This window comes from Borostomias antarcticus, assembly GCF_949987555.1.
Source record: "Borostomias antarcticus genome assembly, chromosome: 19".
In the NCBI taxonomy this organism is placed as follows: Eukaryota; Metazoa; Chordata; class Actinopteri; order Stomiiformes; family Stomiidae; genus Borostomias; species Borostomias antarcticus.
Window position 1 is genome coordinate 17,271,527 of NC_140252.1, and position 19,677 is coordinate 17,291,203.

Below are 19,677 nucleotides of genomic sequence, written 5' to 3' on the forward strand. Positions count from 1 at the left end.
CATCTCCACCATATCCCAGATGACTCCCAACACACCCCCAACACACCCCCCCATAAACAGAACATTTCCACCAGACAGCTCAAATGGCGTCTCCCTGCCATGTTGACGCTGCCCCCTCCCCTTGGCTCTCTGCATGGCTCTTTTTTTAGAATACAGTACACACCCCTAAGCGCCCTCCCTGTCACCTAAGCCTCCGTGACGCAAGGAAAAAGGGGTAAGGCCACGGTGCTTTGGCTGCGCGCCACTTGGCGGTCCTAGTACGGCCGCCGGGCTAATCTTAGCGCCGTGCCGTTATGTGCCAGTCAGGAAATATTGATCCTAACTGGCGTGCAGAGTCATTTGGTGTCAGGGGTATGGTAGCTAGCTGCTAGCGAGGACATGTTATATGGAACTTGTGTTATATGGAACATGTTGTTGGATAACTTCAATAGAAACGACAAACAACTTTGTCATACGGTGGGTTTTTCACAGCACACTGTGATAAGGCACACACACACAGTGACAGAATGTCACATTTTTCTTCACCTATCCTGTCGTCTTTCCCCCCAAGGGCAGCCAGGAGCAGAGCGTAGGCAGCGTGCAACCAAGTGCTCCTTAGCGATCTGTTCTTCTGCGTGCTTTTCATATTGGGTTCTTTTATGGAGGAACGCGGGGAGAACGCGGGGAGAACATGCAAACTCCGCTCAGAAAGGCCCGGAGACCTTCTTGCTGTGAGGCGACAGTACTAAGTACTGCACCGTGCCACACGCGAGTGATTTTGGGGTTCAGTGACTTGCTCAAGGACACTTTGGCACTGCCGGGAGCTGGGATCGAACCGGTGACCTTGCGATCCCCAACCGGCCGCTCTACCTCCTGAGCATACACGGATGACGGAACGCAAACGGGTCTCTTCCGCGTCCTTACGTCACGATGTTGATGATCTCTCGTAGGTCGTCCTCGGACGAGACCCCCGTCAGCGTTTTCCAGTCACCCGGATCCTCCGTGCATCCGGCTTGCTCGCCGGTACTTTCCGCCCCTGCGTCATTCGTGTGGAACGCCCTCGTGGTTGATGTCCTTGTTTTGGCTCCCACAGTACCGGTTCGCCGGCTGGGGGCTATTTGCTGAGCTATTTCGTCGCTCACTCTTGGTGACCCCCCCCCTTCAGATGTTTGTAGGTAACACTGCTTGTTCTTATTGATGTTACACACAGCATTCTGGTGTAGCAGCATTCTGTCAGTAAGTAAGTAGCCTTGGGAACCAATGGTTCTGGAGCCTATTGGCCCATAGGGCAGGAGCCTATCGCCTGATTCCTTAGCGTGAGGCAGCTTGATGTACAAGTACACACCCCCTGGATTGTATGTCACAGGGACCTGCCCCCAATCCAACCCTTGATGCTGAGCGCAGGGAGGCATGGTATGAGTCGACCCGGAATCGAACCCCCAACCTCCCGCTCTCAGGGCGGACACTCCAACCACAAGGCCACTGGGCAGCATTCTGCAGCGTGACGATAATAAGCCCATGATTTTCGCTCCTACATCGCTCTGCTTCTCCACCCAAACGTGTCTCGGAATACACGACTGCAAGTTGCGCTGGATCTTGCGTCAGCTGATCTCTTTAAAGGCAGCTTAGGGGGGGGGGAGGGGGCGGGGCCAAGCAGAGGGTTGTTGAGTTCAAACGTGCCACACGTACAGACTGCAGCCACATTCCGTACCGGGGGGGAATGTTTGAGACCGAGAGCATGTCTCACACACTGACGCTGCTTTTTCTGCTACTCCACTTTCACACTAACCATGCCATTCATTCATTTTAAAGTAGCTTTAACATGTAACTTGGACATCTGTGGTGCATTAGCATGTTAACTTTCAAGCATCGCTAGGTCTGGTAACTTTTACCCCCTTAATTGTTCTGTTAAATTCCCTGTTAAATTGGGAATGTAGGATGAAATGACCCACGTGCAATATTTGCTGTCATGCTCATTCAGTAGCCCGGACCAAGCTTTGTTCAAGATGGTGTACAGTACATGCTGTAGACACTATGGGAGTACAGTACTGTGCCTATGTAGCAGGACAGCTCTCTAAACCAGCTGTTTATATTATTATACCACTAATTCATGTTCATCCAACCACACTGCTCATTCATAATCACACACACACACAAGAAACAAGTCCTTGTGGGAAATGCTTGTTTGAAGACCTGAAAATAGGGACAGATATACACACAGTACGGAGTACACAGCACACATTCTCCAAGTTTATATTCAAGATGAAAGAACCACCAACGAGGTAAGCGAAGAGACTTCAGATCCTGACTGCAGTGCATGCAGACCTATAATCACTCAAGTCATGTCTGGCATGGCCACGCCCGGCAAACCACCAACGAGACATTGTACACCTCTGGGGTTTCGCAACGTGGGACGCCCTGGAGACCGCACCCCCCCCGCACCCCACTATGCCGCCTCTTCCCTCTTGCCGTGGCGTCATATGACTCGTTCCCGCCCGGAGCGTCCGGATGACGTTTGACATATTTGTCGTGTTCTAGACTCTATATGGGTCACCTTACACCATCTTACACAACAAACGCACTGAGCTAGTATCCCAGCGTGTGTTTAGGCATTGTTTGAGGTTTTTGGGTTAGGGTTAGATTGCTATGTGTTGATTAGCCAAGCTGACTGTCTGTCCCCCTGGCTATGAGACAGCCTGTACAGCCTGTCCCCCTGGCTATGAGACGGCCTGTACAGTCTGTCCCCCTGGCTATGAGACGGCCCGTACAGCCTGTCCCCCTGGCTATGAGACAGCCCATACAGCCTGTCCCCCTGGCTATGAGACAGCCCATACAGCCTGTCCCCCTGGCTATGAGACGGCCCAGCCTGTCCCCCTGGCTATGAGACGGCTCGTACAGCCTGTCCCCCTGGCTATGAGACGGCCCATACAGCCTGTCCCCCTGGCTATGAGACGGCCCATACAGCCTGTCCCCCTGGCTATGAGACGGCCCAGCCTGTCCTCCTGGTTATGAGACGGCCCATACAGCCTGTCCCCCTGGCTATGAGACGGCCTGTACAGCCTGTCCCCGTGGCTATGAGACGGCCTGTCCCGGGCGCCGCGGCACAAGTGGAGCTCAGGCACGTAGGGATGCAGGAAGCAGGAGAGGTTACAGGAAGTTGAGAGCAGCTCGTGAGACTACGTGTTTCTCCACAGCAGTAGTGGTTGCCAACTTTCCATATCAAGATGACTAATAGAGGAGTACAGAGGTTTGGGAGATTAATGAGACAGAGAAGTTATAAACATACAGTACATACACAGCCCTTACAGTTGCTCTCCCACATGATATTGTGTGTCCATATACAGTATGTATTTATATATATTTACAAATAATAAGACAAAACATCTATCTTTGTCTTGGCAACATCCACAAGATGACTGACATTCCTGTGTCTGTATCTGGGTCCCCAGGAAGATTAGTTGTTGCTTCGGAGGCAGCTAATTGGGATTCTTATTAAACAATCAATTAATCAATCAATCCTCTCTCCAATATTAACTTCATATAGGAGTGCTTTCGTACAGTAGATTAACCCAGTACTACCTTATAATATTCCTAAGGTGACTGACATTCCTGTCTTTATCTGTATATATTGCTACAGTGGCTTCCCTTATTATTTAATCAAATCAACCAACCAGTCAGTTAACCAACCAACCAACCAACCAGTCAGTTAACCAACCTATCAACCAACCAACCAACCAGTCAGTTAACCAACCTATCAACCAACCAACCAGTCAGTTAACCAACCAACCAACCAACCAACCAACCAGTCAGTTAACCAACCAACCAACCAACCAACCAACCAGTCAGTTAACCAACCTATCAACCAACCAACCAGTCAGTTAACCAACCTATCAACCAACCAACCAGTCAGTTAACCAACCTATCAACCAACCAGTCAGTTAACCAACCTATCAACCAACCAACCAGTCAGTTAACCAACCTATCAACCAACCAACCAGTCAGTTAACCAACCTATCAACCAACCAGTCAGTTAACCAACCTATCAACCAACCAACCAACCAGTCAGTCAGCCAACCTATCAACCAATCAACCAGTCAGTCAACCGATCAACCAACCAACCAGTCAGTCAGTCAACCTATCAACCAACCAACCAGTCAGTCAGTCAACCAACCAACCAGTCAGTCAACCAACCAGTCAGTCAACCAGTCAGTCAACCAACCAATCAACCAGTCAGTTAACCAGCCTATCAACCAACCAACCAGTCAGTCAGCCAACCTATAAACCAACCAACCAGTCAGTCAACCGATCAACCAACCAACCAGTCAGTCAACCGATCAACCAACCAACCAGTCAGTCAACCAACCTATCAACCAACCAACCAGTCAGTCAACCAACCAATCAACCAACCAACCAACCAACCAGTCAGTCAACCGATCCATGTCGTCCTCTCCCTCCACAGGGGTGTTCCTGCGCTGGAACCGCTCCTCCAGGTGTCAGGACGAGGCCTTCGAGGAGATGGTCCACATCGTCCAGTACAACAAGGAGCTCCAGAACAAGGTGAACAGCCTGCGCAGGCAACTGGCCCAGCTGGAGACCGAGGACCCACTGCTGCAGACGCCTTAGAGAGGGGCCGGGACGCCGGCGGAGGGGAGGGGAGGGGAGGGAGGGGAGGGAGAGAGAGGGGTGGAGGGAGAGAAGGAGGTGGGGTGAAAGACTGAAGGGCCCTCTCATAGGGTTCGGGGGGGGTAGGGGGACTTGGGGGGATGTGGAGGGGGTCGATCCCACTTCAATTTAAGCCAGTTCAGGTTAAGGATTAAAATTCCATTAAAATTGAAAGTCAAAAACTGACAGGTGCCAAATGTTTTCAATGTAGATCAGTGGAAACGATGGATTGGAAAGTAACGGAAACCAATCTGTAGTTTGAAAATACTTGTTTCCTAGTATTTGAGAGGCGTCAGAGGGAGAGAGGGAGAGAGGGAGGGAGGGAGGGAGGGAGGAAGAGATACATACAAACAGAGAAACACAGCCAGTCTCTTATTCCTCAGAGCACCGACCACTAAAGGCAAACATCGCCCCCCCCCCTCCAGCCATCCTGCCTCTCAGTATGTACACACACACACACTCACAGGCTCAATTTGATACACACACACACTCCCCCAGTCAGCTGCCTTCACAGCTGTGAACCTTTTTAAACCGTCACTTGAATTTCCACTCTATCGCAACACATGCACACACACACAAACTGTAGACACCCAGCAAACACCCACCATACATACACACTTTCGACACGCACGCAAACACACCATACACACACACACACTGTACACACACACGCAAACTCACCACACACACACACGCAAACACACTGTAGACACAAAAAACACCATATATACACAAACACACACACATCCATACACACAATGTGCTTACAACAGGCCTAACAAAAAGAAAACAACATAACCCTTTGGCAACAACAATCTACCCTGAGTGTTGGATAAAGCAGAGTCTGCTAACAAATGTTTACATGTAAGATAGTCATGCTAGTGACACTCCCAACAGCCTGTATTCTTCCTGGAAAACCAAAAACTCATAAACATCATATCAGATTGACATCCAAAGGCAGCAGGCTACTGTAACTCAGTTACTCTGCTTTTCAGACCAGGGTCAATTACATGCAGAAGTTATTGCACACTTATTATTAATATTAATATAATTAATATATATAATAGTGGTAGATAGGTAAGTACTTGTGATCCCCGTTAGGGGCGGGGGGGGGCGGGGCTTGTAAATAGTGAAAGAGGAAGTGATGACAGGCTTCCAGTCACTGGTTGATCATCACCTCTTCAGAATCTGCGAAGTCACTGTATTCACTAGAAGTCACTATAAACATATTCATCATCTCTAATGGGCGCCAATTCTCTTGGGGACCAAAATACATCTGTTTTAGATTAATTCCCTTCAGTCGGCAAAAACGCACTGTACATTTCAGCCTGTGGCAGTACTGTGTGTTATTACACTGCATTACCATGGCAACACATACCAGGCACCAGAGCCCAGAGATAAGGAGTCATTTATAGATTAATAGAATTCGGCCAATGGTGTACATGCATAGGTACGTACGTACATACATACAATAATATAGTCATACATACATACATGCATACAGTAATACGTACATGCATACATACATACATATATACATACATACATACATGCATACAGTAATACGTACATGCATACATACGTACATACATACAGTAATATAGTCATACATACATACCTACATGCATACTGACTGCAGGTCTGCTGCTCCCTCTCATGTGTACTGTAGGCCCACCTGAGGGGGCCGTCCTGAGCAAAGATGTTCAGCGACATTCCTCCCACCCACGTGATCCGTATACATGAATAGGATAGCACTTTTCCACAACATTCCAAGCAATTCTTCCAAAGGATGATGTGAACAGGAACATTTCCACAAAGCAGTTAGTCGTGGATTGGCCAGTTGATTTTGGAAGCACTAGAATCGCATAACGTGACATGAGCACTATTAGATGTTTTAGGTTATGGGTTAGGGTTCTGAAATGTTACCACTGTTATACTTTTAATAATGATGATATGGCGCTTTTTTGGGGAGACGCATTTCGCGGGCTGTATACAACATGTCATATTCTGCTACAATATATGAAAACTTGCTTATTATGTTATGTACTTAAAACTATTGTGTATGTTTTCAATCATTGCAAGTAACAGATCGTCCACAGTGGCCAAAACTTCTTAATACTGAATGTGAATATCTATCCATCTATCTCTCTTCATGAGACATGAAAAGGCACAAACATTCAGAATGATCAATGATTGTTTTCTCACATCTCTACTTTGGAAGAGACATTGTATATCATCACCACGGTGACCTATATTCAGCCAAATTACTTGAGTTTTGTCCTTTGCTATTTTCAGACGGTAAAAATGCTACTCTAGCTAGCTATTGCTGACAAGGTTAGCAAAGAACAAGCTCTACGGTTGGCCAGTGTCTGTCTGGACTCTGGTTTGGTTGTCTACAAGGGAACATGTTGCATATTGCTCACATCTGCTTTCTGTACTGTATATACCACATTTTCTGTACTGTGTTCTGCTTGTGTTGGCCTGCTTCATATTGCCTTGGTGACTAAATATGCTCACTTGCATGAATGAATGGGGTTTAGATGATAGATTTAGACAAGGGGGCAGTGTGCATGGGAAACAATTCCTTTCCCACACATCGTATTAGTGCACTATTTTAATATGAAGGCCTTGAGCCCAACACTGTTTTGGCGCATTGACAAGCCCAACAGGCAACAAAAAAACAAGCTTGACACACATTTGTTTCTTGTCACTTTCTAATTGTCTTGTCTTGTACATATCACGATCAGTGCAATGAATGCCTTAATGGAAAATGAGAATTTAAGGTCAAATGTTTTTTCTTTTTCTATCATCAATGTTATGAGGAGCCTTTTGTTTATGTTAACCTCACTGTGCAAATGATACGTTAAATATGATTTTTTTTTAATATATATATATATGTTCTGAAGGCATTTAAAGGTGATTGTTCCAAAGGGATTTATTTGTGTCATGCGTGTTCATTGTTTTTTCCCCCAGAGACAAAACCCTGTGTGTGTTCAAAATACTTCTAGTTTTCTATGGAGGGGAAATAATATACCCAGCCCTAATATCTGATACCTAATAGTGCTTCTACTGTACCCTTGGTTACACACATTTACAAATTATTGTTCTCAAAACAACAACTCAAGTGTGATAGCACTGACACGGACACACACGTGTGAAATGCCTCCAAGTGTTGCAATGGCCGAGCGGAATGCACCATCCGATGAAGCCATTAGTAAATAAATAGCCCGGACTGGCCCATGGTGTTTACATCGTACTGTGTAGTTGTCTGAGTTTAAATTTAGTAGGCTACAGTAGTGACCACAACACACACACTTTATTTCAGGCTATGTACATGTAACAAAAAGCATGGGTTTTTGGCTTTGTTGAAACAAGGAAGGGACTTAGTGTACGTTACACGCTCCCTGTAGTCCCAATCAATTAATCAATCAAAACAATCAATTTTTTTTATCCCAGTGAATGGGGTGTTAGTGACTGTTGCTAAGGATACAGACGCACATCACCTGCCAGGCATCACCTGTCTGTGACATGGAAGGTCATGAGAAGGTATGAGAACATCATCAATTCCCGGTGGAGGGGATGGGGGGGGCTTTTTTCCCCAAAGTCACTGAACATAGCAAATAAAGTGTGTCACAAGACATTCATTAACCTGCGGCTTGCTGTTTCCTTTCCCTGTGACGAACGTGGGGGCGTGCAGCTGTCGACCAGTCACATGCCGGAACAGTTAGATTAGGCAGATTTAATCTTGCTCCCCTTTTTGGATACGTTCGGAGCTCTTTGGCACAACCAACCCCAAAACAAACAAAGCTTCAATGTCATGTCACATGGTGGGTGTGAAGAGAGTAGACAGACGCAAACAAGCCAAACCTGTTCTGAATATACATCCAACGCCCCATTATGAGATATTGAATCATTAATGTTATTGTTAGGCACTCGAAATGCTACATTACAGAATTATAAACAGTATGGCTGAGACTGGATGTAAAATGTGGACAGGTAGTGAAAGGCCATGTGTCTGTGGGCAGCAGGTGTAGTGTAAACGCTGATAACCCCCCCACCCCGGAATGTGTATATTGACTTTCAGGATCTGTGTTTGGGCAGCATAGGCTAGGCTACATGTACATTACATGGGTGGTGCTGTATGTGTGTGCAGAAACACACGTACACACACACACACCAAAGACCTTTAAATAGAAGAGGCATGCACATATAGGCTACACACACAGACACACTCACTCACTCACTAACACACACGTTTAATGGTAGCCTAGGCTATATTAGGATATCTGTACTAATTGTGATTGGATCAATGAGACCACAGACGAGACGATGATGAGACCACAGACGATGATAGGCTACATGGTGACAGACAAATAGAACCACGCATTTATAGCCAAACCATTCCCAAAACCTTCCTACTTCTCACACAGCCAAGACCCCCCCCCCCCTTCCCAGCAACAACAAAAAACACTATCAACTCTCAACGAGAAACACTCTCACGCCTCCGCACCACTCGCTCCCAGGTTTGGGACAGAGGGAATTCGTGGCCCATCATGCGGGGCGGAGAGCCAAACTGAACCAGCGAGCCCTCGGTGACGTCTTGTGGGAGTGGTTTCGAGGACCGCACCTCCGAGGATCAGCCAATCCGAGCGAAGCCGGCTTCCCTTGAAACCAGATGGCCGCAGATATATAGCTGGCAGCCGACGAAGCTGATGCAATAGCAGAGGGAGATAACGCTCGTGTGGAAACTGACCAGAATAGCGGAAGGACACCGGTTAAAACAGAAGCATCCTATTAAGGCTCGGAGGAAAAGGACTTGTTTTAGCACTGTGAAGTTTTAATTTATCGGTGAGTGAATAAGCCTATATTTTATTTCAATCCAGGCCTAATGTGTAGGCTGTTGAATAGGCTATTCTTGTATTTCCTTAAAGAAAATGTAGTTCAATTAGTATAGGCCTAATTGATTAACTTAGCTTTAATGCAACCAACGACTGTAATCCTATCCATTCAGAAATTAATGAATTGGGTTTGATCATCCGAAATATGTACAACTACAGGCTTGGTCGCTGAAGTAATGGGCTTAGCCAAAGACGAAAGTGGGAGAATTCGGTAATAGAATAGAATATGTATTTTCGCCATATAGCCTACAACCAGTAGGCTACAGGTAGGCCTACATGTATTGGGCTTCTTGTTATCGCATGTCCTTACAATATCTTATCAGCAAATTAATTCCTCATTACAGTATTAGGTAGCCTACGCAACTAGACATTATAATGTTTCCAATCTGGAAATTAACTGTCTGTAGTCTAGAAGTCCATGGGTGACTGTGACTGAGTAATATCCGGTCTGGTCAGTGCGTAAGAGGAATTCAGAGGAGAAATGCAGAACATTTAGGCCTATTGTGTTTCCTGCAAAAAATACATTGTTGCACGTTGATTACATCACAGATATAGAGCCCGTAGGCTATTAGGCTATTAATTATTATTATGTAGGCTATTACAGGCTAATACGCCCCTAAATGATAGCCTACATAGATTCTAGATCTGAAACTTGGGCTTTAACAAATGATGACAACTGTTGGGAATCTTGCGCTTTCACAGTGCAAAACGCGAGACAAAAGATTCAAGATCCGTTTTAGAGATCAGACAAAAGATAGCCTAATTTCGTGCCCTAAATCTTTATGTATAGGCTATCCCATCTCCTTTGTGGCAACCCTTAAAAAGTGTGTATAGCAATTAATAGCTTGGTATTGATTTCATGTAGCCTGCATCCTCATATCCACACCTCTCGCTCTGATTGGCTGGTGGCGAGCGCAGGGCTGTATAAATGCGCTCAACTTTCGCTCTTCTTCCCTTTTTCGAACTTCACCCGACTTTTCGGTAAGACAAGAAAAGCACATTGAAAACGTGTTGATATTTTACTAAATGTGTTATTGTCTTATACGTGTTGCATATCAAAAGCAGTATTTAACTTTAGGCTTGCGTGCATATCAAAGATGCGTCCCTTCGCGCTCAAGTTCATGCAACAATGTATCCATTGTCCTTATAACCGCTGATATTGTAGCCTATCAAATATGTGCAAAATTGTGTGCTATAATGTGCAATTCGCTTGGCCATGTCCTTTTCGGCTCTCAACATTTCTGCACCCTGAATAGCTTAATAATAATAATAATAATAATAATAATAACAATAATAATAAAAAGTAAAATAAATAAAGTCGTTATATTATAAAGCACTTTTCATTGTGAGACAATCTTAGACAAGCTTAGGCTGTGGACTCTGTTTGACTAATGTCAGGGTTTTTTTTGTCAGTTGAGACTATTAAATCAGTCTACTCCTAATTTTCTTGGCACCCTCACTGTCCCTGGCAAGGCTGACGGGTTTTCGGGAAGGCTGATTTTAAGAGAGAGACAGATAATGGCAGTCAAAGACTTTGCGCTGCCTCAAGGTCTCCTGTAGACAGTACTCACGCCAGTGAACCAAAGAACTTCAAGGATATCTAGTTCCTAAGATACAGAGCTGTGCTTCAACCCAAGACCCAGGCAAACGTGATGGCTCGACCGATCTGTCCTCCCCCTGCTCAGGTGACTGTGAAGATGCCTGTGGTGAGATCCCTCAGCAAGGTGGCCAAGCAGGCCCTGCTCAGCCCGGGGTGTGGGTGCCAAGCGCTGACCGTGGCCGTGCGAAACATCAGCTTCTCGCCACGCCAGGTTACGTCTGATGCCAGCTTCCACTCAGTGTCCTTCTCCGAGACAGACCACCCCAAGGTGCTTATCACAGGTAAGAGACACATTTGGGGAACCCTATCACCACACAGCACTATACCGTAGATGACATGATGGCTTGGGAAGAACATGATTGAACTTAAGAAAATGGGAGAACACTTGACTTTAAGCCAAACATCATAAAGCATTGTTAGTATAAGACCTGTTTTTGAACGCTTAATTATCTGCATGATGACATTTAATCAGCTGATACCGTGTGAAGTCATCCTGATGCCAATTCACCGCATGGGAATGCTTGCTTAAACTCAAGTGTTGGAAGAACAGCTTGTGTAAATGTGTAGGTGTTTGCGTATGAGGGAGGGGGGGGGGTGGGGGGGGGGGGGTTGGGAAGGGGACAGCATGTGCGTTGCCGTAGACCTGAGTCACCATGGCCCCCCTCTTCTCAATCGCTCCCTCGGGCTCTCTGTGACGTACCTGGACATGCCTCTCCCTGTCACTGATCTCTGCTGATTATTCCCTGTTGACAAGCTGAAGGCTCTGCCCTCTGATTATCTTTCTCTCTCTCTCTCTCTCTCTCCCTCTCTCTTTCTCCCTCCCTCTCTCTCCCTCCCTCCCTCTCTCTCCCTCCCTCTCTCTCTCTCTCTCTCTCTCTCTCGCTCTGTCAGGTGGCCTTCTTGGACAGCTGGGGGTTGGGCTTGCCAAAATGTTGAGGTAAGAATGCTGCAGTTCTGTTTAGGCTCTGATATCTACAGCGCTGCTATGCTGTATTACATTTCCTTTCTGGTATGTACCATTGTGTACATACAGTAGGCCTGGTTTTACAGTAGTTTACAGAACACCAGCTGCCCGTGTGTTAACGAGACTTCCTGTCTGACAGGAAGCGGTTCGGCAACAACAACGTGATTCTGTCAGATATCAGGAAGCCACCGAGCCATGTGTTCCACAGTGGTGAGTCAACACAGCTGCTTCTGAGAAAAAACTCCTCAAGTCTCAATGGACTCAACCCCAGTATATACCCCCCCCTACCCCCACAGTATCCCCCCCCTACCCCCCAGTATATACCCCCCCTACCCCCCAGTATATACCCCCCCCTACCTCCAGTATATACCCCCCCTATCCCCCAGTATATACCCCCCCTACCCCCCAGTATATACCCCCCCCTACCCCCCAGTATATACCCCCCCTACCCCTCAGTATATACCCCCCCTACCCCTCAGTATATACACCCCCCCTACCCCTCAGTATATTACCCCCCCTACCCCCCAGTATATACCCCCCTACCCCTCAGTATATACCCCCCCTACCCCCCAGTATATACCCCCCTACCTCCCAGTATATACCCCCCTATCCCCCAGTATATACCCCCCCTACCCCCCAGTATATACCCCCCCCTACCCCCCAGTATATACCCCCCCTACCCCTCAGTATATACCCCCCCCTACCCCTCAGTATATACCCCCCCCTACCCCTCAGTATATACCCCCCCTACCCCCCAGTATATACCCCCCTACCCCTCAGTATATACCCCCCCTACCCCCCCAGTATATACCGCCCCTACCCCTCAGTATATACCCCCCTACCCCCCAGTATATACCCCCCCCTACCCCCATACACACACACTACAGACCATCACTTCATTACGGCTTATTTTTGACGTAGAGACACAACATGAGTTTATGTTAAGAAATGGTCATGCCACGTGTCTTAAAAGGACAAGCATGCATTGTTGGTCGTGCAATAAATTAAGAAAATTATTGGGGTGAGATATTATTTTAACGCCACACAAATTAGAAATACATAAATGACATCCGTTAATATTTTACTTTTGTGCCGTAACCATTTGTATCAGTCAGATGTTGACAGACAAGGCAAATAAAATGTTGAAACGAAGTCTAGAAAAAAAAATCCCCTTCCATTTACCAGCACAGCTGAGAACAACGTCTGTATTTGGAGAACAGTGAACAAACGCTGGTATTGATTATTTAGGGAAAACCTGTGAAGAAAGGTCAATAGGAAGCAGGCTTCTTTCCGAACAGTCTGTTGACAAATTAGGTAACAATCCAGATCAATACATGATGTATAGTGACTGACCTGCCAACACTCAACTGTTTTACACGTGACAAATGCAGGTGTGTTTAACTACAAACTGAGTCAAATATTCTCCCGTTTAGATATTTGTGATATGAATGTGATTGTTCTGTAAGTATCCTGTAACTCCCCATGATAACAAATGTAGAAGGATAGGAAAGAAACATATTGTGAAAATGCCAGTTTGTTAATAATCAATGTAGTACATTGAGGGCGGCCATTTTGTCATAGCGCGAGTCCTGTTTCAAACGCCGGCTCTGTTTCCTCAGGCCCCTTCATCTACTCAGACATCCTGGACTACAAGAACCTGCGCGAGATCGTGGTGAACAACCGCATCACCTGGCTGGTTCACTACAGCGCCCTTCTGAGCGCCGTCGGCGAGGCCAACGTGCCCCTGGCGCGCGCCGTCAACATCACCGGTGAGCACCCGACCGGGACAACCAGCCCCTCCCGGGGCTTTTGGTCCACAACACGTCACAGGCTCTCTCAACGCAGTTCTTAGAAGCGGCAGGTTCCTAACAGACGGGACTCATCTCTCTCTCTCTCTCTCTCTCTCTCTCTCTCTCTCTCTCCCTTTCTCTCTCTCTCTCCTCTCCTTCTCCTCTCCCTCTCCCTCTCCCTCTCCCTCTCTCTCTCTCTCTCTCTCTCTCTCTCTCTCTCTCTCTCTTCCTCTCCCTCTCTCTCTCTCGCCCACAGGCCTTCACAACATCCTGGACATCGCCGCGGAGCACGGCCTGCGCCTGTTCGTCCCGAGCACCATCGGCGCCTTCGGCCCCACGTCGCCCCGAAATCCCACCCCTGACCTCTGCATACAGAGGCCGCGCACCATCTACGGCGTCTCGAAAGTCCACGCCGAGCTGATGGGAGAGGTGAGGCCCTTCTCACTCTTCTCACCGTCCATCCGGTTCACACATCTGATGAGCTGAAATCCTAATATTCGGATAGTCAGTTTCAGACTGGAATATGTGACCTTTGTGCTCATTTATTTTTAATATTTAGACTTTCTGGGACTTATTTATTTATTGTTTACATGTTGTGCGAAGTTTGATGATTTTGAGTCGTAGCCAACCCCCACCGCTTTTGCACAGAATAAGTCGTTGTCATTTTGTAAGTAATAAATTGTTCTTAACTGACCTAGCTGCGTAAATAAAGGTTGATAATAATTGCTTTCCTTTTCTCCAGTACTACCACCACCGCTACGGCCTGGACTTCCGCTGCCTGCGCTACCCAGGGATCATCTCCGCCGACTCCCAGCCAGGAGGCGGAACGACAGGTGAGCCAATCAGGCGCCTGTCTGCCCCGCCTGTTCTCCACCTCTCTCTGTTTGCGCCCCCGAACGCCGGCTTCCCTCGCTGGCATCGACGTATCGCACGGGCTGTTATGTAACTGTGTGTTTTCAGTCACAGTTGATAACACTGGGCAGCGCCGAGGCCGCGTATCTCAGCCCCCCCCAGCCCCCCCTCTCGAACCCTCTTGCCCTGTGTCTCGCCATCTGTTTATCTGTGGGGTGACTTTGCGGGCTGGTATCTTTGGCTAGGGAGGGGCAACAACTACTACAGTAGACTTGTGTTGTCATTCTCAAATGTAACCACGAAGATCTTGGTCCAGAAAACGATGAAAATATGAGTCTCAATTGGTGCATACCTCATAAGATTATATGCATTCGGCTGCTGAATTTCATTGTCGCCGGTCCTAATGTCAGGTGTTTTTCCGACCTCCATACCCCCACAGCTGTAGTGCGAGACACACATGTTCGTAACGGTAACCAATCGGAACGCTTCCCTCCGCAGACTACGCCGTGCAGATCTTCCACGACGCCGTCAAGACGGGGAAGTTCGAGTGCAACCTGAAGCCCGACACGCGCCTCCCCATGATGTACATCGACGACTGTCTGCGCGCCACGCTGGAGGTCTTGGAGGCGCCCGCCGACACGCTGAGCATGAGGACCTACAACATCAACGCCATGAGCTTCACCCCCGAGGAGCTGGCCCAGGAGGTCCAGAAGCAGCTGCCCGACCTGGAGGTCACGTACGACATCGACCACGTGCGACAGGCCATCGGTGAGTACGCTCGCGGTCGGTGTGTATCGCCCTGTCGTCCTACGCAGTCAAGTCAGTGTGGCGAAGTTTTTTGTGCGTGTCTGTTTTGGTGAAGTATTTTACTGAATTCTAAAAAAATGTTTTGTCGAATTGCAAATTAATTGCCGAGTTATAAAAAATAAGAAGTCCGTCGATGTTTGTCTCCTCTCGTAACCGAAACGCGCGGCGGAACGGAAGTGGCAGATCTTGACGCCATCCTCTCTCCCCCCCCACCCCCCCCCCCCCGCCTTTTACAGCCGACAGCTGGCCGATGGACTTCGACGACAGGAACGCGCGGACAGACTGGGGCTGGAAGCACGACTACGACCTCCCGGAGCTCGTCCAGACGATGCTCAACTTCATCGGCTCGGAGTCGCGCGTCGCCCGTGCCAACTGACTGGAACCCGGCGGGGAGGGCGCCTCTTTGTATATAACTGTGAAGAAAGACTGCTAAAAAAAAAAAGAGAAGGGAGAAACGTGGTCTGTACATAGTCTTTTACTCTCTCTCCTCTCTGTGTAATTTGGAAGGGCTCTGTTTGCCTGAGCTACCGCGTCTGCAGAATGCGAAGGTCGCGCTCGCGAGCCGACCGGCCAACCCCCCCCCTCCTCCTCTCTCTCTTTCCCTCTCTCTGTCTGTCTGGGAAGCGATCAGAGGAGCGAGGGCCGATCACAGGGCTTCTGAACATGCGTTTGACTAAAACGTTGGGGATGACTTGCATGGCTATGAATTGCTAGCTGTAATCATCGTAATGTATTCTGGGCAGAACCAAGCAAATTGAACAAATGAATGTAACGACAGGCAATCTTAAGTGCTTGAACACTTTCTCGTTAAGAAAAAAAAAAAGAGCGGTTTTCTGTTAATTTAATTTGCTGAGAACTGAGAACTCTGTTCTCGGGGGACCCCTAATTTATGGCCAAAATCAAGCTTGTAAAGGCGCTTTGATTGAGAGGTTTACAAAATAAGCATTTTCCTTTGATGCACTTTAGAAAGATTGAAATCCTTTAAAATCATCGTTGGCGAACAGATGCAGGGAATGGCGCGAGGGGGCGGTTCTGTCAGTGCATCTGCGCTCGTAGAGGTGTGGAGACACTCATTAAAGATGAGTGAGAATTAGTTCTTATTTTGTTTTGTTTATTCCATTTATTTTGCATTCTCTATTTATTCTGTCTGCTGGTGACATGTGAGTAAATGTGCTTTTTGCACTCTTATATGAATGTTCCACAGCCCTTCTCGAATCTTGACAGACTTTTTTTTTTTTTTCTCTCCAATAGTCCATTCCAGTTGTCTACCCTTAAAGGGATGACTCCATGGGTTTCTGGATTTTAAAAAAGGGATATGTAACCATGTCTGTGGTGATATGTTTATTTTCCGATTCTGTTAATGAATGCATCACTTTCTATGTGAAAGTAGGAGTAAGTTATGTTCTTTTGATTGCAAAGACCTGCTTTGTCATTAAAAAACTATTTTTTTCCAAGTACTGGAAGCCTACGTCTGTCTCTGTACTGGCATCTCCTAGCACACAGTCTCAGTGTAAACAAACACTTCCTCTGGGTTTGAACATGTTCTTACACTTCCCCTTTAACAACTCAAATAGGAGTGACTGTCGGCAGCGCGGCCAAGCAGAAGAATGAGTCTATTTACACTCCAGAGGAAGTCCTGTATGGGGCTGACGGTGGCGTTTGTACAAAATGTGAGACTTGTACAGTACATTGGTACCTAATAAAAACTAGTGGTGTTGAGTTGATTACCTCATAGCATGAAAGAGAGCTCAAGGTGGTAGATTTCTACTTCCATAACTGGAACGGAATAGAATAGAACTTTTATTTTGCCATGTGCAAAGCAAGTACAAGTACAGGTACCTCCTAGGAGAGCAGTCTACTTTCTCTCAGCCACAGAAACTCTGCTCAGGATGTGTGAGAGGGGAGGGTGTGTGAGAGGGGAGGGTGTGTGAGAGGGGAGGGTGTGTAAAGCCGCAGTTCAGACATGCCTTAGCTGAGGTGTTTTAATAAAAGGTCAAAAACGAACTGTCTGCTTATTCTGCTCTCAGGTGATATGTGTGCCCCAACTTGCCATATGCATCCAACCATGCATGAGAGCAATTTTATGGAAAAACAGACTTCTGGTTTTTATATAATGACACAGGGAAGCTTTAATGTAACCTTTACTAGAACTTAGCCTTTTACTAGATCGTACTGTGAGTAAGGACACGTTTTGCAGGAATGTTTACTTACTGCTTTTGAAACATTTGATCTGCAACTAGAGAGAACAGATGACATTTGACATATGAGATTAGTCACCACCCTCTAATATTAAGAGTGACATTCAGATGACATGTCAGTTATGAAACTAGGCTACTGACGGGACTTCAAGTGTATCATGTTGTTTAAATGCAGTGGAACAAGTTCTATATATAGATTCTTGAACATATGACCACAACACAACCCTTACGAAACATCCACCCATGTTCTTGTATAGACAGGAAACATCTGATTGAAAATATGAACTTGATGAACACACATGATGCACCTATAAGCTATTTCTGACAGTCTTGAGAATAGTTGAATATTTATGAAATAAGTGAATAATGATGAATATAGTCTACAATTATGATACAGTAACAGCCTTTCATAATTGAACAATTTAATATTTTGACTGTTATAAGTAAGCCTAATGTGACCGACCTCAACTTTCTTTCAGCAAACGTTTTTTGTGTGCCTTGGTCAAGCTGTTGACTACTTAAACTAATGTTTACTGTAGGTTATCTTGACAGACATCAGATCAAGGGCTGCTGAATTGCATTGCTTTTACACAGATAAGAGTGAAATACCCCCGTCTACTAAGTATTCACATCCTCTGAATGCACCTGTATCATTTGATTCAGCCAAAAGGAAGCATAGAATGAATGTAGAATGTGTTTGACCAGGCAGGGAGTGCAGTTAAAATGGCTGAACATAACCAATCATTAGTGGAGACCACTGCCCTGTCAGCTCCAAAGATCTATCTTTCTGCACATCAGTGTGCAGCCAATGGGAGGTCATCGCCGGTCGGACTGTTTTCAGTGATTGAGTTTGGGCTGGAAGTCGAGCCCAGAGGCCAGCACAATAATCTGACACTTGATAGCCTGTAAATAACGGTCCCCGTGGGTGATCTGTGTTTGGTTCTGAGCAGAGGAGAGGGGAGGGGCGAAGCGCGCGGTGAACAGGGAAACACGCTTATAATCACATCGTTTTCTTCTTCCCAGAAACGGACCCGAGGGGATTATTTGAGATTTGGAAAATACTGTACTTTTCCGATTTTAAATGGTGTGACACCTGTATAGGCCAATTTTAAAGGAGTACTTTGGTATTCAGCACCATAGGTCCTGTTATAAGGTTATTTACAATCATATACATCGGTCAAAATAAAAACTTTGATGGACTTTGCACTGTTGCGATATTAGTGCTGGTAAGTAGTACACAGTGGATCTCTATGGGCATAAAGGCTCATGCTGAAACCATATATCTAGAGATCCATTACAGGTAGCTGTGACATGAGCAATGAGCAATAATATCTCAAGAGTACTTGAGATTTGAGTCTGTCCAATGTTTTTATATGGACTGTTGTATGATTGAAAATAACCTTTTAGTGCTCATGATGCTAAATACCAAACTACTCCTTTAAAAGGAGGGGGCATACCAGTCACGTTTTCATCATGTCTGGAGAGGAACATTTTAAGTTTCAGGTTCTCTAATGAAATGCAAATGAGGGATTTTTTTTGTGTGCAAAAGAGTAAATATTTGCACGTGTTCTGTATGTTTAGTTTTCCTTGCAGCGGTTTTGCAGTATCCCTACACTGCTGCCCTTGTGTAGCCTACAGTATGTTATACTGCACATGAATGTGCATCTTTGTGTTGCTTTTTTCATTCTGTATCTGATCCTTGTATCCTATATGTTCATATGTTCATATGTTATATGTAGGTATGTATTTTATTGCTGACGGCGCCTCTTGGCTAGGTCATCATTGAAAATGAGAACTGGTTTCTCAACTGATTTTACCTAGTAAAATAAAGGTCAAATAAAAAAATAAAATAAAAAATGTCTGGGAATGTTAGATGCAGGACCTCGTTGCATCTGTATAGAACATCTCACCTTCACTCCAACACCCC

The 19,677-nt window shown here is 46.3% G+C and overlaps 1 protein-coding gene across 1 annotated transcript; it reads left to right on the forward strand.

Annotated features, from left to right (window-relative positions):
• The first annotated feature begins 10,509 nt into the window (after positions 1-10,509).
• tdh (L-threonine dehydrogenase) lies at positions 10,510-16,439 on the forward strand. The gene is made up of 9 exons (XM_084453441.1): positions 10,510-10,520; positions 11,225-11,420; positions 12,031-12,076; positions 12,243-12,313; positions 13,723-13,872; positions 14,150-14,322; positions 14,636-14,726; positions 15,244-15,513; positions 15,789-16,439. Exons 2-9 carry the CDS (start codon positions 11,237-11,239, stop codon positions 15,926-15,928), a joined length of 1,125 nt encoding a protein of 374 aa, XP_084309567.1. The 5' UTR covers positions 10,510-10,520; positions 11,225-11,236; the 3' UTR covers positions 15,929-16,439.
• Positions 16,440-19,677: the final 3,238 nt, after the last annotated feature.

Excerpts from the sequence above, each read along its gene's own strand:
- tdh (XM_084453441.1), top strand. The coding sequence starts at position 11,237 with ATGCCTGTGGTGAGATCCCTCAGCAAGGTGGCCAAGCAGGCCCTGCTC. Across the intron at positions 12,314-13,722 it reads GAGCCATGTGTTCCACAGTG|GCCCCTTCATCTACTCAGAC; the intron begins GTGAGTCAACAC and ends CTGTTTCCTCAG. Across the intron at positions 15,514-15,788 it reads CCACGTGCGACAGGCCATCG|CCGACAGCTGGCCGATGGAC; the intron begins GTGAGTACGCTC and ends CGCCTTTTACAG.